This window comes from Euleptes europaea, chromosome 7, assembly GCF_029931775.1.
Source record: "Euleptes europaea isolate rEulEur1 chromosome 7, rEulEur1.hap1, whole genome shotgun sequence".
NCBI classification, from domain to species: domain Eukaryota; kingdom Metazoa; phylum Chordata; class Lepidosauria; order Squamata; family Sphaerodactylidae; genus Euleptes; species Euleptes europaea.
The window spans coordinates 48,125,828-48,149,100 of NC_079318.1; the positions used below are offsets into that span (position 1 = coordinate 48,125,828).

The 23,273-nt window shown below is 44.1% G+C and overlaps 2 protein-coding genes across 2 annotated transcripts in view; one reads left to right on the top strand and one right to left on the bottom strand.

Moving 5' to 3' along the window:
- The window catches only part of RAB3GAP2 (RAB3 GTPase activating non-catalytic protein subunit 2), a 50,961-nt gene extending 31,363 nt beyond the window's left edge, over positions 1-19,598 (top strand). The window contains exons 19-35 of the mRNA XM_056852842.1: positions 251-378; positions 1,311-1,524; positions 2,253-2,350; positions 3,256-3,361; positions 4,643-4,803; positions 7,197-7,413; positions 10,445-10,609; positions 10,757-10,863; positions 12,008-12,074; positions 13,085-13,155; positions 14,171-14,206; positions 15,099-15,173; positions 15,572-15,790; positions 17,474-17,563; positions 17,652-17,870; positions 18,702-18,860; positions 19,436-19,598. Of these exons, the coding sequence (XP_056708820.1) occupies positions 251-378; positions 1,311-1,524; positions 2,253-2,350; positions 3,256-3,361; positions 4,643-4,803; positions 7,197-7,413; positions 10,445-10,609; positions 10,757-10,863; positions 12,008-12,074; positions 13,085-13,155; positions 14,171-14,206; positions 15,099-15,173; positions 15,572-15,790; positions 17,474-17,563; positions 17,652-17,870; positions 18,702-18,860; positions 19,436-19,579 (2,276 nt within the window). The 3' untranslated portion in view covers positions 19,580-19,598. The remainder of the gene's footprint in view (positions 1-250; positions 379-1,310; positions 1,525-2,252; positions 2,351-3,255; positions 3,362-4,642; positions 4,804-7,196; positions 7,414-10,444; positions 10,610-10,756; positions 10,864-12,007; positions 12,075-13,084; positions 13,156-14,170; positions 14,207-15,098; positions 15,174-15,571; positions 15,791-17,473; positions 17,564-17,651; positions 17,871-18,701; positions 18,861-19,435) is intronic.
- A 1,887-nt stretch (positions 19,599-21,485) lies between these two features.
- The window catches only part of IARS2 (isoleucyl-tRNA synthetase 2, mitochondrial), a 41,800-nt gene continuing 40,012 nt past the window's right edge, over positions 21,486-23,273 (bottom strand). Inside the window, exons 21-23 of the mRNA XM_056852828.1 lie at positions 23,045-23,235; positions 21,818-21,962; positions 21,486-21,741 (exon numbers count right to left, since the gene is read on the bottom strand). Coding sequence (XP_056708806.1) covers positions 21,599-21,741; positions 21,818-21,962; positions 23,045-23,235 — 479 coding nt within the window. The 3' untranslated portion in view covers positions 21,486-21,598. The remainder of the gene's footprint in view (positions 21,742-21,817; positions 21,963-23,044; positions 23,236-23,273) is intronic.

Here is a 23,273-nt window from a genome sequence, read left to right on the forward strand (position 1 = left end):
CTGTCATGTTAAAACTCTGTTTTCAGAGCGACAGTTCCTTTGTCTGTAGGCAAAATTCACCCAAGATGGACCCTCTCTGGATTAAAAAAAATGTCTTGCAATCCTTGTGTTCACTGGAAATATTGTTTCACAAAGCATTCAAAGAAACTGCAAAGCGATTTCGTTTAAAGAAACTGCAAAGCGATTTCACAGCTTTGTTTACACATTCATTCAGACTAACATGCCTCTTTATTTCTGTTGGCGTCTTTAGAGGGAGAGTGTGTGGACGAAGGGCTGCTGCAGTTCTGTGCAAACAAGTTGAAGCTGCTGCAGCTTCATGAGTCTGTCAGCAAGATAAACGGTGTGACTGTGCCGCTGGAGATGGTACCATCTGATAATGTGAGTGACTTGCAGATATATTTTTTTGCTAGGGAATAAAATGAAGCCTCTTTGCAGGGAGTGCATTATAGAAGAGGAATTTTCAAAAGTATTCCTTTTTACAAAGAAGCTCATACATCCACGAAATTGTGTCTAATGAACCCACATTCTGTCCAAGGCAAGGTTCTGAGCTTGTGTCATAGAATCATAGAGTTGGAAGGGACCTCCAGGGTCTAGTCTTAGTTCTTATAAATGGAGCTGGTATTCTGTATCAAGGAAACCAGGTTCTGTATTTTAAAAACAAAGGTACTTTACTCAGGTTCCTGTTACCTTGGTTTCTGTCCCAAGGTAGGTATTAAGGATGCTCTGTATATGGCATATTCCTACATGGAAACCAAGTACCCCACCTGGGACTCTCTGTGCTTGGTTGGGGGTGGAGAGGGAAACCTAGTAGATGTGGGGCAGCAAGATGGGCCCAGGCATGTTTGGAGGGGGGATGTTGGTGCCTTGCAATGCAGGTTGGAGCCAGTTATGGGGGCAGCACATCTGGGGCAGATCAGGGAGGAGCCTTCTCTTTTCCTCTGTGGTCCATATTTGACTCAGCTTGGGTCATGGCCCGCTCCTCCCGCAGTCTTCCTGTTCTCCAATCTGAGTCTTTGTTTACTTGTGTCGGTTCTCCTCTTCTATGGACCTTGCATGGTCAGACACACACACGCACGCACGCACATCCACACCCTTACCTCAGGAATCCCTACCATATTGTGAAGGCATCCTGGGAGACTCAATTCTAAATATGCAATAAGATAATAGATAGAAGGTGGCAAAGTGCTTCCAGTGAACACTGTTAGAGAATGAAACTTTGTGACGAATGGAATCAGTTTTTACAGTGTTTCCACCTGTATTGGGTACTCATGATCGTCACTGTTCCATGTTTGACATGTCTCATTTTTAAGGACTTGGCTAAATTACTCAGGTTAGATGAAAAAGAGTTCGCTAGGCTGCAGATGCTCCTGGAGAATTACAAGCTGCAGGACACCCAACTTTCTGTCCATTTTGCGGAGGATAAAGATGGAGTGCTGCCGGTGAAAACTTTCTTAGACCATTTGGAGTGTGAAAAAGACACGATCGATGTGAAGAAGCTAGAGGAACGAGAATATGTGGCTTTAGGTAAGAGCTTTTTGCTGCTAGGCACTGCCTTTCCATTTATGTACTTGTTTTCACCCTTTTCCCCAACCCAATCAGTTGGGCTCCCTAAGTGGTTTTGGATTAACTATTAATACAGGTATCAGCTGCGATACAGTTTGGAGTGAGATCTTAATCCTGGCATGGTGTGCGTGTGCCCGGCCTCTCTCTACCAGATGGTAGTTGGAAGGAGGTCAACTCTTAGCCAGGGCTACTTAATCAGTGCTTCAGAGGTGTGGTTCAGTCCTGTGACTTCTTGCAGGTGTAAGGACTCCAATGTACGCATGGAAGTTCCCTGCTTCCAGGGGATCCTCTGAGTAGTGAGCACTACTCCATCTATTGAAATTAGTGGTGGAGTTCCCTGTGTAAGCACCGGAGTGAACAAGGGGCTGTGGATGAGGAAGATACTGCGATCCTCTTGAGGCAGCCCTAAGGGATGCCTAGATTTACTGAAATGTTTACTGAGCACTTCTCCTTAGTCAGATGTGTGGTGTGGGAATAAATTTAGAAGGAGCAGAAAGGAGCATATGTAGCCCTCGTTAGCATTAACTGGTGGCCGTTTTAGCTGTCCAGACCTCTTGAGTGCTGCTTGCTTACTGGTCCCTGAAAAGGAAGACAGTCGGTTCCTAGAAGAAGCTTCCCTTTTAATGATAGAAACTGTGTTTGGTGTTCTGTCTCTCTCTCTCTCTCTCTCTCTGTGTGTGTATGTATAGGAAGCTTTTTTTTCTGGAAATGTTTACATGGCAAAAGTTCAACAGAAGAAATGTGCCATATCCTGGTGTCTGCAGGATTTAGTCCCCAGCGGTTACTGGTGAGGAGCATGTTATCTTTTAGGGTTTTACTCTTAAAATTGGGGCTCGGTGGACCTACTTTCTAGGTGTTGTCTGCTCTTGAGAAATCAGCTACAAGTCTAAAAAGGAAGAGAAATAGCTTGGGGTTAGGAGGACCCAGAAGATGCTGCTGGGAATGTGTGGCAAGAGAAGGTGGCTGCACCTCAAGGGGTCTCTTGCTGGTGTGTATGAAATGTTTGTCCATCGTCACTTCTGAGGTAGCAAGTGTAGTGAAGGGTGCTCCTGTGAAACATCTCTTCCTTTCAGATTGGCCTTGTGTAGTGCAATGCTTCTTAAACTGTGGGTCGCGACCCCATATGGGGTCGCATAACTGAATCTGGGGGGTCGCCAAAAATTTGCTTTCATCTTTAATAAATGGTAAAATTATATTGTATCCCAAAGAATTGTTTTAAAATAAATTTCTTTATGATTTATTATCAGTAAATGTTTGATTTGTATACCTGTTTTATATATCAATATACCCGGGGTCGCGTAAAAATTTCTCCAGCGAAAGGGGGTCGTGAGTGGAAAAAGTTTAAGAAGCCCTGGTCTAGTGGGCTCAGCTGGCTGAGCGTGGAATGGGTGCCTCAGTATGGATTGAAAATGGGGTTGGTGTGTTGGGTACATCAGGTGTGTAAGGGCCTGGATGGTGTGAAGGAAGTGTGTGTGAGAGACAGAGAGAGACAGATCCAACCCTTGTGAAGCAGCAAATTGAAATAGGACGGGAGTTTGTTGCCGTGGGTGTTGTGGAGGCTGTCATAATCCGTTGGTGGTTTGTTTCTAACCCCCTTTAGAATTGAAAGCTCAGGAGAGGCACTTTCTTGAATGTATTTCCGTTGTTAAGAGAAGGCTTTCTCAAAGCAGGTTATTTTTTTCCCCTTCTCAGTCCCTGCTTCTCAGTGTGTGGCTTTCCAAGGAAAAAGACATTCTTCATAGGACACAGTCCATTTGCTGCCTTCACGCTGCATTGTCCCTTCTGAGCAAAATGACTGGTAAGATGAGCTCACAGGATGGAAATGAGCCAGCCCTTGTTCCTTGGAAATGTGCTGTAGCCCTGATTGTGTTAGTCATAATTAAAACCCAAAGCCAAAGTTAGTCTTGCGTTAAATGCATTTCAGAATAAATGAGCCAATGAATCAATTTAGAAGCCTGCTTTGGGAGAAGTGTGGGTTTAGCTGTGTTCTCGTCACGGTATCTAGAAGGCCTGAACTTTTGCATAAGGGGATACAGCAGCCCTTTTGAATGACCAGTTGAACTGCTGGTGGAAACTTCATCTGAGCTGCTGTCTCCCTCTCCTGCTGTCAGCCTGGTGTTATGTTCAAGCAGTGGCATAGTGTTGCAATGTCAAATTAATACTAGGGGTTCAAGCTGAAAATTATGTCTGCTATAATCACCACTGCCCTCTCATCCAAGTAGTGCCTCGGTATGGGCTTGACCAGCATCTTGGTGTTCAACTTCTCAGCATCTTGTGAAGTGGATCAGTGTTCCCTATTCTACAGACAGAAAGAGCACCAAATTAGAGTCCATCGCTCATGTGGAGGAGTGAGGAATCAAACCCGGTTCTCCAGACTAGAGTCCACCACTGTTAACCACTACACCACATTGGCTCTTAGAGGAAGTCTTCATCCTCCTCTTCTCCCAGAGCAGCGGGTGTCTGTTCTGCGAATAACACCAGAGCTCGCTAGTCCTGCGTAATGAAGCAAATCCTTGTAATGGCAGGCATTGTCCTATAAGATACATTACCTTGTGTGTATGAGAGAAGAAGAAATACTTCTTCTAAGGCCCAGTTCACACATGCAGGAGAATGAGGTGATAGAAGGGAGTGTCCCACTTCAGATTGCAGGTCAAGAATCATTGGAGGATCACATTTTTGAATGCTCCCCACACGTAAAACCCTGCATAGAATCTTGTATGTGAAGGAAAGATTCACAGCTTGGAGTCTGAAGTTACAGTTCATTCTGCCACTTCATTCCCACTTCATTCCCTAGCATGTAGGAACCAGCTCTAAGATGGTATTTGCTGCTCTGTAAGTACTTATTTTTAAAAAAGTTTTCTTTCCTTAACAATCGGGGCCACTTTTTGGTCTTGGTATTTTTTAATCACTTAGTTTAATGCATTCACTGAACTTCATGTCTACAAAACTGCTGTGGCATTGAGTCTGCTGGCTTTGATTTAAAAAAAAAAGCAGTTTCTTTTCCTTTTAGACAGTATTGGGATCTGCCTAATTTTAGCTCACAATCTGTGTCTCCCAAGTGTCTCCCTTTCTGTTTTAGTTGATATTGACGAGTCATGGGATTCCCAGTCAGTCTCCCCATGGTGGCAGCAAATGCGCACAGCCTGTGTTCAGTCGGAGAATAACGGAGCTGCCTTATTATCAGCTCACATAGGGCATTGTGTAACAGCGCAGATAACTGATAGCATAGCTGAGAAAAAGGTAAGTAACACTTAGCTTTCTTTACCTTGGGCATATAGCAACTGATGTCTTCCTAGAAGAAAACTGACCTTCCTTTCACTTAGCATTAGGGTTGCCAACTGCCAGGTACTAGCTGGAGATCTGCTAATTCAACTGATTTCCAGCCGTTAGAGATTGGTTCACCTGGAGAAAATGGCTGCTTTGGCAATTGGACTGTATGGCATTTAAGTCCCTCCCCTCCCCAAAAACCTCCCGCCGGTGGCAAAGAAGGATCTGGCAACCCTACTTAGCATTATCTGGAACCCTTAGTTAAGGGGTTTCAGATTCACAGTGATCTGGAGAGTAATGGCCAAAGTCCCGTTTCTGGTGTGTTTATTAATTAAAACATTTCTACCCTACCCAAGGAACATAAAAGCAAACCTCTTGTTGCAGACCCTTGTCTATTAAAGGTATTGGTTGAACAAACAGCAGTTTGCTTTCATTTTCAAATTTGTAAAACATGTATGCATTTTACTTTCTCAGGTGTGTTCTTACTGTTCCATCCTTGGGGAGGAGATAACTTTAAATAGATGGACAGTTGCCCAGAAAATTCTCTAAACAAGTTGGTCTAATAGTTCAGTTTTAATACATATATATCTGTGGGGAATTTCTTCCAAGCTCTGAGAAGCACTCACTTCATACCATCAGAAGTGACAAATTGGAAGGCTTTGTTGTGGTCACTTGAGTTTCATGTAACTGGGCCTATATAGGCACCCAAGACACCCCCGAATCTCTCAGAAGTGGGTTGTGTGAGACTATCTAATCTTTCTGAAAGCACTCTGGTGAGAATCTCATAAATTGTAGTCACTTGACACCTGGAACTTATGACAGTCAGAGGGCTGTTACCCATATAGATCAGGTATCAAAGAGAATAGTCATCTCAATATAGCCCTGTGATTCAAAGATTAGTGCATTGCTTTGGAACAGGAATGAGACCCTTTGTTTCCATGTCTCTTTTTTAAAAGGAATGCTTCTCTTACGGTTTTCACCTGTTACACACTAGTAAAGCGGCCTGGACTACTAACTTAAATTGGATTACACATTCCCAAACAGGTTGTTCAAATATGCTTCCTGAGGGTTTATAGTCTGCACTGAAAGTTAATACAGTTAAGAGTTTGCAGTCTTCTCTGAAATGCTGGGTGATTTTGGGATAGAGAGAGATTACAATATCATTTCCCTACTTCTGTTTTAAAAATGGTAGCAAAAGTTGATACTTATAAACAAGTATTTGTCATGTCTTTCTTAGTGGAATGACCTTTTTGTTTAATTTAGGGGATTTCTGCCCCATATTTTTGTTACCAAAAAACACAAGGGCATACAAGTAAAACAATGACAAGAAAACAGATAAAATTAATGAATAGTTCGTAAAACTACAGCAAATCAGACAAATAGAATAGCAAGCAATAAAATCATAGAGGGCATCAAATCAGAAAAAGAAGAGTTGGTTTTTATACCCCACTTTTCTTTACCTTTAAGGAGTCTCAAAGTGGCTTTCAATTACTTTCCCTCCCCCTTCCCACAAAAGACACCTTGTGAGGTAGGTGGGACTGAGAGAGTTCTGAGACTAGCCCAGGCTTCACGTGGAGGAGTGGGGAATCAAACCTGGTTCTCCAGATTAGAGTTTGCTACTCTTAACCACTATGCCATATTGGCTTTCTGACAAGCAGCCTTGTCAACTGATAAAATCAACAAAATGCTTAACCCAAAGTGTCAAGCAATAAAGGTTCTTTGGAACAAGACAGATTTACCTGTTCCTGGAAGGTCATAAGCAAGGGTCTGGGGTAGGGAATTTTACAATTTAGGGATGGCCCCTGTAGATGTCCTGCTTCTTACGCTTAACAGATGCACATCTCTTGTTGATGGCATGCAGAGCACCAGATGATGACTTCATATGGATGGATATGGACCTTCAACTGCCCTGGTCCAAAGTTGTTCAGGCTTCCAGACTTGGGCTTGGAAGCAAATCAGCAGCCAGAGCAGCTGATAAAGCAATGGAATAGCATGTTCACCATGCCAAGTTCCAGTCAGGGCAAAAGTCTGGATCAAACCCATTGCCGTCACATTCTGGACCACCGGAAGGCTTGACCGATAACTTTTGTGATTGCTTTCGCTCTGTGTTTCCTCTCCAAGGGCCACATTTTTTTTTTAAGGTGTATACACAAGATGTTTTGGTGTAATGTCAGCTGTGCATGTGACAAATAAGTGTATTTTACAGGTTGTCTGATCAGGGAGCTTCATTTGGTTGCAGCTGTCTGTGCAGTGTACACTCAGTGAGCTGCCTTGCTTCTGCGTAATGTGTGAAATGATCATAACGTACCAGTGCAGCCACCTAGCTGAATGTCAGAGTTAACAGATGATTTCCCCCCCTCTGCTAGTTTTCCCAGATAACAGTAGGTGCTGACACGGACCCTTGGGAAGCGCTCTCCCTTGACACGGAGTACTGGAAGCTTCTGCTGAAGCAGTTAGAGGACTGCCTAATACTTCAGACCCTCCTGCATAGCAAAGTGGGCAAGAAAAGAAGCCAGTCATCCTCTGTGCAGACTGAGCCGCTTGGCAGACTCTCTGTAAAGAAGCTGCTCGAAGGAGGAAAAGGTGAGCTTGCCAAAAGAGCTTGGGCATTTGTGTTCCACCTTCTCAAGACCAAATTCTCTGACTTGTATGTGGACTGGCGCTTTGCAAGTGTCCAATGAACTGCTCCACTTAACTCACTAGCGGTGAAATTCTAGGCAGAAATTCTAAGTCCACTGAAGTAAATTAACTTTAAAGGCTGTAGTTCTCCTTAGGATTGTATTGTAAGTGTTGTGTCTGTCATTTTACAGCTGTGCTTTGTTCTTCAGTGTAGAGCTTTTATTCCTTTATATTGTTTGGCCAGCATTGAGCTGATTAAAAAAAAGGAAAGGAGCGGAATCAGTGAAACTAAAGTCATGTGACTTTTTATAGTGGGGTGAAGATTTTGGGGTGCCTTTGGGAGTCCTCTAAAGCTGTCGGCAGGTGCCTGCTTTCAGGAGAATTGCCATGGCGTGGATAGGTATGAAGGGAGAGGTCAGAGAATGTGTCTTCTTTTTTATTTTTTAACAATTTTGAATATCCAGTCATTGCAACTTTCTATCTGAGACAGAAGAGAAACTCAGGGTATCAAAATTTCAGTCAGATGGAAAACCTACATGGATCTTTCATAACCACTAGAATATGAAAATAATCCATTATCTCCTGGTAGTTCTCACTGTTTAAACAGTTCATCTGTTTCTAAATCAGTTTAAACAGAAATCCACATCTTCAGTGTAAAGACAGAGAATACAGAACTTGCCCCAAGCTTTTCCAATGTGGGAATGGATTAGACAGTAGTATCTAAACTGGGTGAGATATGAAATGAATTTCAGAATAAGAAGGTAGTTGGGGGAAAAAAGATGTTCAAATATGAATAATTCACATTGCAGGGAATCAGATGGGTTTTCGTCCATATTGGTCTTAATTAACTGCAAGGTGGTAAATCTCTTATCTGGGATTTGTGTTCCTAGTTAATGTGGCATATGGCCTTGTACATATGCGACAAGAGGAAATAGGATGCAGTACATTTTGATGTTCTTCCTTGTGAGCAAGATACTAAGATTGTATTACATTATCTTAATGTAAAAACAAAATATGCGGGAAATGACATTACTTCTTGTAAGTGGTGACCGTGACTGCCATTGTTTGCAATTCTTGATAGTTGTCTTCTAGAGGAATACATCATGTGAAATACTGTGAATCACAGCTGAACTGAATATAGCAGAACTTTCCCCTCCAAGCAGTTTACTAAGGGGCAGCCCTGACATGTGCAGAGGGGAATTGGCCCTCTCGCCCAATTCCATCTAACAAATGGCCCATGAAGAGTTTCGGAAAGAAAAAACTGCTCAGTTAGTTGAATGAGAGAGTGGGAGATGTAAACGCAGGCGACATTAGTACCACACTTCATTAAAAAAAACAAAAACCTTTTCTTGCCGCTTTCCAGGATGATACAGATGATCAAGTTAACTCAGGTTGAGTGTATTCCACATGAGGCCGGTTGGTTGTCATGTTTAAAAATTTCTGGAACAAATTCCAGTGTTTTAATTTTTAGAGGAACAAATTTTCCATTTCCGTTGAGCCATGACACCAACAAATGGATGCCATTGTCAACGCAATGCTAGGCAAGCATGACAGTTTCAGAGTTGCAATTAGGAATTGCGTAAGAGAGAACCTGTATGTTTTATTGTCAGTGGGATAAAAACGGCAAATACATACAGTAATCCAAATAAAAATCAAGTTATACGTTCCCCTCTGCAGGTCAAATCCCAAGCAGAGCTTCAATTCTTACTTGTCTCCTCTCTTACATGGCTTAAGGGATATCACAGTCCCCTATCTAATTTAGAACTAACAAGTGACGTTATGGAAAATGGTGAAATGGAGGTATCCCAGTGACCTCCATGGGACAGAATTAAATTATGTTGAAATATATGGGTGGATGGTCATGCCTATGACATATGCACAGTTCTTTTTGTGTGCTAAAATTTGTGTGTCGTGGTTTTCAGTGCCTGCAGGTTTATTTCCTTAAAATTGTTGGAAGGAGCACTATAAATGGCAGAATGTAATGTCTTAGTTTTCTATCCAGGCATGGATGGGACCATAAATGTTGAATGTGAAACAGTTCTGCTTACTGCATCCTCTAGGCGTGTGCTTGTGTGTATTTGCTTATATGTTTGTACCTGCATCAGAGTGTGATGTATGTAGTTGAATGGGTCCAGCTGCTTGGGGGTATCTTGCCCTGGTAGCCCACCCCCCACCCATCCTGGTGCCGTCTGTGAATTTAGGAACCATCCTAGGATGGAAATGCCTGAGGACTGGTGCAGTATGTGTGTCAAATACCCCCCCCCCCGAAAAACACCATGCATTTGCTGAATCATACGAACGTAAGAAATAAGAAAGGCCATGCTGGATCAGACCAAGGTCCATCAAGTCCAGCAGTCTATTCACACAGTGGCCAACCAAGTGCCTCTAGGAAGCCCACAAACAAGACGACTGCAGCAGCATTATTAACTCCATGAACATGTTCTCTCCCCTCTGAAAGTCTTCCAAGTTGGCAGCCATCACCACATGCTGGGGGCAGGGAGTTCCACAATATATGCGTTGTGTGAAGAAATACTTCCTTTTATATGTTTTGACTCTCTCACCCTCCAGCTTCAGCAGATGACCCTGCGTTCTGGTATTATGAGAGAGGGAGAAAAGCTTCTCCCTGTCCACTCTGCTACCATGCATAATTTTTATAGACCTCTATCATGTCTCCCTTTAACCGCCTTCTTTCCAAGCTTTCCAAGCTCAACAGCCCTAAGTGTTTTAACTGCTCCTCGTAGGGCAGTTTATTTCAGTCCATTTTCTTGGATTAGCCACACCAGTCATTTTGGCGATGAAAGCTATGGGCTAGTCAACAGAATCCAGTGGTAAAACGTTTCCTGGTGGTTTCACATGGGAGCATTCAAACATGCCACTTCTGCTCTGTAATTTGAAAACACCCCACCACACAAGAGCTTTAATGCTTGATCCTGTTTGTATAGACTGGCCCTAAGCTTACCTTACAAGAGTCTGGATTTTTATTTTTAACTTTCAGGAGGCATTGCAGATAGTGTCGCAAAATGGGTTTTCAAGCAAGACCTCAGTCCAACCTTTCTTCGATTGGGATGGAAAAAAGAAAGTGAAGAAGAACCTCTGGAGGCTGGCAGTATCCTTCTAGTTGAGGGTGAGGAAGACCAGGCTGGACTAGAAACCATACTAGGTAAAGATGTGAAGCAAACTTTTGAATGTCAAGTAATTTTGGAAGTAAACTGAGGTGGTTCGCTAGTTTCCCTGCTGACAAAGAGTGAAAGAACGAAAAAACAAACAAACAAAAGCTGTTCATGATCTTGTCTTACTTGCTTTCTAGAATTGCTGCATTTAGCATATCAGCAGTTTCCTTGCAGCCTGGAGCTGGATGTACTCCATGCGCATTGCTGTTGGGAGTATGTTGTGCAATGGAACAAATACCCGGAGGTAACGGGACATTTTAATTTCTTATAGCTCCCCCTTCCTGTGTCATCTTTGTGGTAGTGGAGGTCCAGGTGAATAATGTAAAGTGGTGTTGATTAAAATTAGACTTGGAGAATTTAGGAAGAAAAAAGCTTCTTTGATCAATTTCATTTTTGAACATTATGTTACTGCATACTTCATTTTCTAGCCCTTCTGTTTTGCATCTGCCTGTATTTCTGTTGCAAACGGCAGGATGAAATGGCATTGCATTTGTATATGGACAATTGAACTGTTAGCTGACAGCATACATCCAGTCAAGACTCTAGCTCCCGTTACCCTGCAGCAGGGGTCCCCAACGTTTCTGAGCATGTTTGGGATTTTGAAGGAGGGTGGGGATGCCACCACAAAATGTCTGTTGCAGGAAGCAGAACCAGCTACAAAATGGTTGGCACAGGAGGTGGAGCCAACCACAAGCCCCCCCCCCCCCACACACATGTGAGCAGGGAAGAGAGGTTTGGGAATATAAACAGAAGAATATGGAGGGGGTAATAAAACACACAAACCTCCAAACAAGTCCAAGGGTGGTATAAATGAGGCATAAAACATCTACACAAGAAGCCAAAGGGGAAATAACATGGATAGCGCATAGCGCAAGGGGGTGGAGGAGGAATAAGACGCAAATAAGCCAAACAAGGGGGAGAAATGTTTTACCCCCTTTCGGCATTCATTTTGTTTCTTGCTTGCTGGCTTGCCACCCCCCCCCCCCCCAAGCTGCTGGAGCACAACAGGAGGAAGCTAAGCATTTCTCCTCAAAGCCAGAGCAAGAAATAAAGTGGAGAAGCATTTAACAGTTTGCACGGGAGGCAGTGCCCTTACCTGGATAGCCCAGGCTAGCCCGATCTCATCAGATCTCAGAAGCTAAGGAAGGTTAGCCCTGGCTAGTATTTGGATGGGCGACCTCCAAGGAATACCAGGGCCATGAGGTGGAGGCAGGCAATGGCCAACCACCTCTAAACATCTCTTGCCTTGATAACCCCACCAGGGGTCGCCATATGTCAGATGGGACTTGATGGCACTGTCCACCACCACAGGAGGCAGCCATGCTTAACTTGTTTCTCTTGTTGCATTGACCGATTTTAACGCTTTCTCCTTAATCCTTTTATACAAGGAAGCACACTTCCTCACCAGGTCTATAGATCATCTCAAATGCATTGTTAATGCTCATATCCAGCACGGTGAGTATAAAACACCTGTTCAGCAGAATGTTGCCTTTCAGTTAATGTCAACTTGCAATCTATGTAGGGTGGTGTTTTTTTTTAAAAAAATAACCAACCCATACTGACATTATGTGAAGCCAGCCTCCGCTTCTAAGAGGGATGGACCTTAAATCTGAACCTCAGGAAAACCATCCGCCTGTCCTCAACCAGAGCCAGGGCTTTTTCGTTTCTCACCCCAGCCTGGTGGAATTCTGTCCAGTGAGACCCGGACTCGGCGGGATGTAGCTCAGTTCCGCAGCGCCTGTAAGACAGATGTTTCACCGGGCTTATGGTTGAGGGCAGCAACGGTATAGATCAAGTGCTAGCCTCCTTTCCCTTTCTTCCCTTCCCTTCCCTTCCTTGGTCCATTCATTATCACCTTCCTTCTGTCCTTCCTTCTCCCTCCCTTCCTCCTTCCCTCTGTTCATCCATCTCCATCCTCCCCCCACTCCCTGGATAGAGTAACACCAATAGTGGGTGTTGCTGCATGGCTGCCTTGAAACAACATCCTCCCTAAGATGGAGTAGTTGGGTGCCTTTTAAGATGACTAGTTGTGTTTTTAACACATGAACACATGAAGCTGCCTTATACAGAATCAGATCCTTGATCCATCAAAGTCAGTATTGTCTACTCAGACGGGCAGCGGCTCTCCAGGGTCTCAGGCAGAGGTCTTTCGCATCACCAACTTGCCTGCTCTACCACTGAGCCGCAGCTCCTCCCCAATTTAAAACCAATTTTAGATTGGGTTTAAACTGTATATTGTATGAGTAATAAAAATTTATGAGTAATTGTATGAGTAATAAAAATTTGGAGACACTGTCCTTCAGTGTTACTCCTCTGAAGATGCCTGCCACAGCTGCTGGCGAAACGTCAGGAAAGAAAATACCAAGACCACGGTCACACAGCCCGGATAACCTACAAGAACCAATAAAAAATTATTTTTGACATCCCATCCTACTTGACCTTTTAATGTCATGTTCTTGTTTCAGGAATTGCTCTAATGATGTGGAACACTTTCATAGTGAAAAGGCTTTCTGCTGCTACCTACTTAATGGACAAGGTAAATGTTAGAATTCCCCATTTATTTTTGTCAGACGGGGAAAGGATTGAGGCCTTACATTTCTAAAGTGACATTTTTAACTAGGAGTGTTACCCTTAGAACAGGGGTGTTGAACTCAATTGTTACGAGGGCCAGATATGACATAAATATCAGTCGGGCTGGGCCATGCCTTGCCAGCCCAGATCGAGGGTGGGGGGGCAGCTGCCTTAGCTGGCTCGTGGGCTAGATAAGAGCTCTGATGGGGCCGGAACTGGCCCCCGGGCCTTATGTTTGACACCCCTGCTGTAGAAGAAGTCTCAAAGACCAGCTTCAGGAGATCCATGCTTAGAAAGCCTTGTGTTTCTGTTTTTACTTGACGTGGGGCTCTGGATTTGACTGGAGCAGCATCCTTTTTTCCCTGTGCTACTTCCCCACTATCAATTACAGTAGAAGAAGAAAGCTGGCATGCCAGCACCACTGCTCCAAACAAATTGGAACAACCCCCCCCCCTCGCAGGTGCCTGACTTAAAGTAAAAATAAAAAGCATGGGAGATCTGATCTCAGATTTCCTGTGCCCTTTTAAATCTTTAAATTTGTGTGTGAATAAGCTGTGCTGAAAAAATGAATGCAAGAGAGTATGTCCCTTCACCCATGTAAGCAATGAACAATGGCAGGGTGTACTGGCTGGTCTCAGCCTGGCGTCTTGGCTGGGGTTGATACTTGTGCTTCCAGTAGCTTCAAGTTGAGATCTTTGTAAAGGTGCTGTTCTAAGTCACAGGTCCGGTGCAGTGGCTCTAATTGATGAACCACCATTGTTTGTGTTAAGGAGCAGCACTAAGTCTAGGGGAAGGAAAAAAAACCTTTCTAAATTACCTGATGGAATGTTTCCTCTCATTTATCTGTTTTGTGGGAGATGAGCATTTCAGGGTTTGTGCGGAAAGAGAGAAACTGGTCCTTGATGGAATCGGAGGAAGGGGTTGAAGTTTAATAGCTGTTACCAAATGGATTATTAACAAGAGAAAATTTTCTGTAATAGGTTGGGAAAGCGCCGAAGGACAGATTATGCAGAAGGGCAAGTAAATTTTTTTACTGTTTATTGAAGAAATGTGTGACTGACCTGATAATAGCCTGAGATGAGAGATTTCGAATAAGCTCACAGGTGTGGGAAGGAGGCCTGAGGCACTTTCCCTGAGCTCAGGCTGAGAGAACCTGGCCAGTTTATCAGTCTAGTTCTTGCACACCTTTTTGCCCGTTGACTGTCCCACCACGTGTCTCAAAGCTGCACTTGGAGTGCACCCCTAGCCTGGCCAGGGACCAGAGCCATTGATTAAGCTGGTCGTCCAATTTGAGCTTTACTTTAACTACCAATTTGAAGGGAAAAAATTGCAGCAAGACAAGGGAATGTTGGCCTGAGGCACAGATTTCCTCGTTTCTACTATTTCGGTAGCTTCATCATAAGAACTCTTTTGGGTAAGGGATAGATTTTGTTGGCAGAGTGCTAAGTACATAGAGAAGCATCAGACTCACCAATTAAAGATAACGTTGCTCTTTATTGAGGGACCTATATTTTAGGATAGGAAAGCTGAGAGACAGAGCCTCTAGCTGACTAACTAGCTAAGGAGGGAGGGGGAGAGTAGAGTGACTTCCCAGAAGAAGTCCCTGAGGATAGTCAAGAGGTGTGAAAAGGGTGGAAAGGTCTCTAGCCTTACAGCCATAACTAACTGACTGCTCACCTGCCCCCTGCCGGGTCTTCTTCTCAGCCCCTTTGCACTCTGGACATTGCAACTCTTCCGACATATTTAACTGATGTTACGGAATATTTTAGATTTTTTTTCTGTTACCAGGTTCTTGCTATTCAGGAGTATATTTTGGCATCAAGCCTACTAGCTCTTGATGCAAAAATGTTTTTAAAACGTATTCAGGAGAAATCACTCTGCACGGGCTAATGGCTCTTTCTCCAATAGGACGTAGGGATGAGCGATGCCGCCGTGACGTCTTTCCTTGGCTGTTGCTCAGATCTTCTTCAGACACTCATGGAGGTACTGCACTTCCTTTCACTTATTCAAAATTTCTCCTAATAATAGGCTTGGGCATTTTGCCTACTATGGGCAGAGTTTTTTTTAAAGCTTCTGTATAATAAAGGGCTCATATGTCACTCAAAGCTACAATTGACACAAACACTTTCTCGCACTGTAAACTTCTTCTTTTAGGAATACAGTTTGATAAGAAATACCAATGAAATTTCTACTAAACTGTGATCTTAAAAGGTAAAAGGTAGCTTTAAGTGAATTTGCTTTTATTTCATTTGGAGCATTTAATATTTTTACAGGTGAAATTTTTCAACTCCTGGTTTTGCACTTTTAACTATTGAAAGCTGAATCTCTCTGTAAATTAAATTTGTTTCTATTAAAACACGGCTTTACTTGGTCACCCCCAGGCTGATGTACGGAGTGATGAAATGCAACTTCCTGTGCTGGACATGGAAGATGCTTGGGCGTCTGTCGAAGGCCAGATCTCATTGGTGGAATTAGCCCTGGAGCAGAAACACATCCATTACCCTCTTGTGGAACACCAGTCTGTGCTCAGCACTGTCCTGTACGGGATCATGAAGTTTTCACTGAAGAGTGTGAAACCCCTTTCTCTTTTTGACAGTAAGGTATGGCTATAGAAGACTTGTTATAAGCAATAACGTAGTCCTGTCTTGCCTTCTGACAAAATACCTAAGCTAATAAATTAAACATTTTTAGTACAGGGAAGCCAAGAGATCAGAAGGAGATTGAGACTGGGAAGGGCAGCCATGAAGGAGCTAGAAAAGATTCTCAAGTGTAAGGATGTGTCACTGGCAACCAAGAGCAGGTTAATTCATGCCATAGTATTCCCCATTACTATGTATGGGTGTGAAAGCTGGACAATGAAGAAGGCTGATAGGAAGAAAGTAGATTCCTTTGAAGTGTGGTGTTGCAGGAGAGTAGTATGGATACCGTGGACTGCCAAAAAAACAACAACAACACAAATCAGTGGGTTCTAGATCAAACCAAACCTGAACTGACCATGGAAACTAAAATGACTAAACTGAGGCTATCATACTTTGGTCACATTATGAGAAGACAAGAGTCACTGGAAAAGACAGTCATGCTAGGAAAAGTTGAAAGGAAGCAGAAAAAGAGGAAAACCCAACAAGAGATGGATTGACTCTGTAAGGAAGCCACAACCCTCAATTTGCAAGACCTGAGCAAGGCGGTTAAAGATAGGATGTTTTGGAGGACATTGATTTATAGGGTCACCATGAGTCGGAAGCGACTTGGTGGCACTTAACACACACAGTACAAGGATGAGAGCCCCGTGGCGCAGAGTGATAAGCTGCAGTACTGCAGTCAAAAGCTCTGCTCACAATCCGAGTCTGATCCTGACAAGTTGGGTTCAAGTAGCCCCCTCAAGGTTGACTCAGCCTTCCATCCTTCCGAGGTAGGCAAGACGAGTACTCAGCTTGCTGGGGGCAAAGTGTAGATGATGGGGGAAGGCACTGGCAAACCACCCCATAAACATATTCTGACTAGTAAACATTGGGATGTGACATCACCCCATGGGTTAGTAATGACCTGGTCCTTGCTAGGGTACTGCCTTTACCTTTTTAGTACAGGGATGGGAGGTTGAAGACTCAAAATTGAATCCAAACCACTGCCTATGCATATATAAAATATATCCAGAGAGAGGTTTGTCAAACTTTTCCAATTTGTATTAGTCCCCTGTGGCCCCCCAAAAGTTGTTCCTAAAGCTCCCATGACCCTCCAGAGCAGCGTCTGATACGGTGCTGGGAACTGAAGCCAGAAGATCTACAACCGTGCTGTACACTTGGAAGCACCGCAGACTGCACGGGTGGCCTTCTCCACAGCTGTCTGGGCTGCTTCCCATTCTCAGAGCGCTTCATTTAACTTGCACGTAAATTACACGTGACAATTGGGTATGTGTGGTTTTGTTCAGCGCATACGTGCTGATGCAGTTGACCACATCTTCCATGCATGTGTTTTTTATTTAATTGCCCCTCTATTTCTAGAATAGTTTGGGAAAGCACCAAAGGGCAGATTATGCAGAAGGGCAAGTATTTTTTTTTTTACTATTTATAGAAGAAATGTGTGGGCTCCCACAGCTGCAATTATATAAAACATGCACATGGAAGATGTTGTCAACTGTATCCTGCCAGCACATGTAAAGCTTGAACACCAGGCCTGCGATTAGAAATGCCTACAGAGGAAAAAAACGGACTCTTTCAAGTGCTTGTACTGTTTAATCTCCCATCTTTATTACTGAAGAGGGTGTTCTGTTCTTGTTCTTTGCGTAGGGCAAAAATGCCTTTTTCAAAGACCTGACTTCAATCCAGTTGCTGCCCAGTGGTGATGTAGATCCTGCTCTGTTGGTTGCACGACTTCAAGTGAGTCAAACCCCTGTGGGAAACTGGTAACTCCGCGTTTGTCAAACTGAAGTGCTGCTGACATGGGGATCTTTGTTTTCCTTGCCAGTTCTTAACCAAGCTGCTGACTGCGGTGGTGCAAGCCCAGTCTTCATTCCAGAAAAGCAAAGGTGGCCCAGAGGAGTCGGTAGTCCTGTCGGTGAAGGACAGAGATTGGCCGGCACTGGCTGTGGATTTGGCTCAGCGCCTTCAGGTCAACGAGGACGTGATCAGGCAGCACTATGTGTGCGAGCTTTATAACTATGGCCTGGATCATCTTGGAGAAGAGGTAAACCGATCGCAGGACGGTGCGGTAATGACCTCGGTTTCTCTAGGGCTGCAGCAGACTTGCAGCTAGAGAGGGCAGCTCTGGATCCCACCCTAATGCATTGCATGCTCTTCAACAGCTCAATTTAGTTTTAGGACATAACCAAACTTGAATTTTTTTTGAAGGGCGGAAAGTAGAGCTCTTCTCTTTCAGAGTTGAAAACATAGGCCAGTTGCCCTAGGCTTTGACAGTGCAGTGGAGGGGGTCTCAGGCATTTTGCTTGCGGGGAAGAATCACTGCCTTCTGTGTTGCTTTTGTTGGCTGGACAGGCCAACACTGCAGTGGTTCCTCCTCTTCTGTTTCTCTGGAATGCACAGATCTCAGTGGCAACACACACAGAGTGTCTTGATAAGAGTTGAACACATGAAGCTGCCTTCTACTGAATCAGACCCTCGGTCCATCAGTCAGTATTGTCTACGACTGGCAGCGGGTCTCAGGCAGGGGTCTTTCACCTAACCTACTTGCCTAGTCCCTTTAATTGGAGATGCCGGGGATTGAACCTGGGGTCTTCTGCATGCCAAGCAGATGCTCTACCACTGAGCCACAGTTCCACTCCAAGGATTAGGCTCCTGAAGGTGTTTTGTGTAGTGTTCTGTTCAAAGCCGACCATCACATGTCCCAATGTCAGTAGAAAGAAACAAGGCAGCCACCCAGTCTGAAATTCATTCCCCATCCCTTTTTTTTCCTGGCTTCTGTATTAAGTGAGCAGCTTGGGAAGCAAGCCAGGCAGGCTTTTGTCACTGGATTAAAAAGAAGCCTTGACTGGGAGTTCTGTTGTCTTCTCATACTCAGGCCATTCTTCAAGTACATGACAAGGAAGTCCTTGCATCTCAGCTGCTGGTGCTGACGGGCCAGAGGCTGGCCTATGCCTTACTGCACACCCAGACCAAGGAAGGCATGGAGCTGCTCGCCAGGCTTCCTCCAACACTCTGCACTTGGCTTAAAGCTATGGTGAGTTCCTTCGACCGGACACAGATCAAGTCCTGTATCCAGCACTTGTCATTTATAAAGTGTTTCATGCGGTAGGCACCATGCAATGAAGTTCTAGAAGAGTATTTTATATGTGTAAATGTTGCCTCCATAGCAAGACTCACTTTGCTCTTAGCTGTGTATAAGGCAGCATCCACTCATCCAAATGAAGATACAGGCACCAAAAAACAACACCCCTCCAAAGATCTGGACTACTTTGTAGAAAGGGACTATTAATCTTTAGCCAGAAAATGCCACGCATAACATTGGAGCGGGACTGAATACACAAGAATCTCTCGCTGGCATTAAGAAAGCACATTGTCTAGTACTTGTTGGGAGGAATATTGAGAAATGAGTAATAACTTCAGGAAGCCTCTCATTTTCTCTTTTTGCTCTCCTAGCAAAAAGTTCAGTTGAGGACCCCTGATTTGGAGGATGTGTAAGAATATTCCGCATAACTTGGAAATTATCCCTCCTGTGTGTTGCTTAGAAAGTGCAAACATGAAACTGGCTGATAGAAGTGAGTTCCTGAAGGCTGTGTGCCTCTCCTTCCACAGGACCCCCAGGATCTTCAAAATGTCGAAGTGCCGATCGCTATGACTGCAAAGCTCGTTGACAAGGTGATAGAACACTTACCTGAAAACCATGGGCAGTACAGTGTTGCCTTGAATCTAATTGAGGCAGTGGAGGCCATGTCATGACAGCAGTGCTACCAGTTCCACTGATCGTAAACTGTTCTCTAGGATAAGTTAAACGCATGGCTCTTTTACATACAGAAGCAGAAATGTCACTTGGGATTCCCCCCCCCCCCAGATCTTTATGAACTAACATAAGTATTGCGTTTTCAGGAGGTGGTATCCTTGGGACGTCTGCCATCCTGTGGTAGGCACTACCAGCAGTCTGTCTCTTGTATATTTGTCTATACCCTTAAATATTTATTTCTAATTTAGTCACCTGTGCAGTAGTTTAGGTTTCAGAGCAGCTTTCCTGCTGCTCCAATTAACTTGCTAGGATTTCCCTTATGCTGAAGGTAAGAAATTAGGTGTTGCTTAATGACAAGTTAATCAGAAGCCAACCCCCACCCCAAACTCCTGCATTTTATGAATGTTGCTTAGAAGAGCTTCTGGTTTAACAAAGGAAAGGGCCTGACAAGAAGCCTACAGCACACAAACATCATGTTAAGATCGAGTGGCTGCTGGGTGGGCCTCTGATGTTTTGTGTTCTACATTGATGTAGAACTACAATCAGGAATCTAATCAAGTTCTACAGAAACACCTGTCTTTTGTAACTCTTCCCCCTCCATTGTTGTACAGCTTACTGTAAAAATATTGTAAATTGTGTCCAGCACTAGATTTCCTGCGTTGAAACTTCCTGCCTCCCTTATAGCTGTTCAAGATATTGAAATTGTCAGGATTGTTAATCTCCTTTGGTGTGTTAATCCATACCTTGGAAGGCTAAAAAATTTACAGGTGATGCCTGAAAGCTCTGAATATCTACAAACGGTAGCACTACAGAAGCTGTTCTGCTTGCTTTGAAGGCGTGTAATGCTGCTGGCTCTTCAAATGAAGCTAGCAGTCATGTGAAGAACGCTACAGAGTCTAAGAATCATTAGCCTGAGACTTGCCTCTGATAGGGTGGTTTTGCTTTAAGTTAATCATACTGAGGGAAGGGACTCAATTTGGAGATGTAAGCAGTGTGGAATTAGGACTAGGGGTGAAGATGGATGGTGTTCTCATTACAAGGTCAATGTAAAAACTGCCATGTCAAGCAAGGATAGAATTGACTCAAATCTGTAATGTATTAAAGGATTTTCTATACTAATGTTGTTGGAGTTGTTACATGTTTGTGGAATGCAACTGTTAATTTACAGCTTGTTTACATTAAAAAGTAAAGGTCCCCTGTGCAAGCACCAGGTCATTCCTGACCCATGGGGTCCCAACGTTTACTAGGCAGACTTTGTTTTCGGGGTGGTTTGCCAGTACCTTCCCCAGTCATCTTCCCTTTACCCCCAGCAAGCTGGGTACTCATTTGACTGACCTCGGAAGGCTGAGTCAACCTTGAGCCGGCTACCGGAAACTGACTTCCGTCGGGATTGAACTCAGGTCGTGAGCAGAGCTTGGACTGCAGTACTGCAGCTTACCACTGAGCTACAGGGCTCCTTGTTTACATTAGTGAGACCTTAATGATGAGATCAGCAACCACTCTTTCACATGTCCCCTTCTGTCCTTTCCCTGCAGTTTGCTAATGAGAGGCTGAAACTAAGTTCAGTCAGTAGGAAACATGCAATTTACCGCATCCCGCTACTTTCGACCATGGTTAGAGTGCTCAGCATTATAGCTACTCTCACAAGAATAAGTAGTTTGATAAAACCTAGTTGCAGTATTCTTTGCTCAGAACAGTGAACAATTCTGTTCCCAAACGCATATGTAATAGATTCCTTTTTAGCAGTTTAAGCTGCTGAAAAGTGCTAGTACTGGTCAAGCATTGAGAAATGTGTAAGTAGTACAGCATGGACCACTGAGCATCTTTTAAGAACACTTTATTAAGTATACAAGTATGAGTGAATATGCTTCTCAACACTATCCCCCCCACAGGAATAGCAAAACCTTCTCCGTGTACATTTCTACATACCTTCCTGTTTTCCAGAAAGGAGGAATCTAGCAAATGTGTCCATCTACTGTAGCCATAGCATTAAGTCTGATTGGGACTTAAAATGTTCATCACTTCCCCCCAAGGATTTCCATGCAGCGTGCACATGGTGTTTCTGGGGAATCCGCAGTGTACTTTCGACATCGGAGGCATTTTGACTTAGCAGCTGGCAGAACTATGACTTTATACGAGGACTCTTCCCGGATGTCACCACCTGTTGAAAGAATCCAATTAAGTATCATTTGCAGCAAGGGAAGTCCAAAGCACTAGCTGCCACCACTTGCACTTACCTTCCAGGTTAATCAAAAATGTCCCCTTTATTATGTTGTCCTCAGCAACCACATCTCTAGGTACTTCGGTCAGCAGAGAGGTCTGTGATGCCATCATTATTTCATTGAGCTGGGATGTACTGGAAGACTCCTCCTGTTGGAGCACCTGGGGAAGAATTAAAACTGAGTGGTAAAATCTTCTGCAATGATAATACAAGTTGGAGCCTGACAGTTCTGTTGCTCATGTCAAGTACATTCCTCCAACTTTTTTTGTGGGGAAGAGTGGCAGCATTCTGAGCTGATAGGAGAAAGCGCAAGGAACGCAACTCCTAAATGAAGATTACCATTAGCAAGTTCTAATCTAAGGGAAAAGTCCAGCCGCACATCCGCAGCAGTACTCTTATGCAGCCACTACGCTTACACTTGCCCAAAACCCACCAAAAGAAACGGTGGTCATGATAAACACAACTATAGGAGAGCCTTTCGCTCTTAATAGACACAAACAGGATGATGGGAGTTCTTCATAACCTCCATACCAAAAACTCACATCACAAAGACAGAAAGAACAGAAGGGCACATGGCCTAGACATGCTGTGGACATGTGCGGGGTTTTGCCTAAGGCAGAAGTACTTTATTATTGTCACCAGTGTGGAGGGGTCATTCATAAAACGACAGGGAACAAAGACAGGCTTTATGCTACTGTTACATGCAGTGAACGATGCTTTCCGAACTAGACTGGAGGAATCAAGCCCTGTCAGGTTTTCTTCTTCTGCTGACAGAGGTATTAATATGATTTTGAATCTTTAAGGCATTATAGTTATCCAGTGCTGTAATGTACTGCACAGAGATGGGGCAAAGAATCAGAAACTACAAAGGCAAGTCGGGTAAACAGTCGACCTGAACCAAAAGCCAACTTTGGGAAACTCAGTGTGGCCTCTTGTGCTGGGAAGGGATGTTGTTCCCACAGCAAGGTGTTGCTTTTGTAACTGTTCAGTGTATCGATGCTACTGGCCCCAGAGCCAGGAAGGGCCCTTTCCACTTTTGAGAAGGCTAGACCAAGGAACCTATGTGAACATGGTTAAGGGGGCTGCAGTGAGACAGAGGACGAGATCACCACTTCCCCTCTTGTGCCAGTAGACAGCCTAGTAGGATGTAGCCCTTTTCTTAATATTCAGGAACATTCGAGACAGCTGCCGTGGCTGGAGTTCAGATTTCCCAGGTAGGCTGGTGACGATTTTTCACACTCACCTCCATTAATTCAAAGAGCAGGCCAGGCTCGATGACCAGGATCACCTGATGTTCCAAAAAGTTTTTGCCTGGGATCGAACTGAGGAAGGCATCTCGCATGGCACAGGCTCCTTCCACTGCCTCCTCAAGGCCTGGTTTTTTCCATACGGGGCTCGTGTTCATCCACCCAGAACGAAACACACTATCTGACTCTTGCCAAGGAAGGGGAAAAAAACGAGTTAGCACCAGA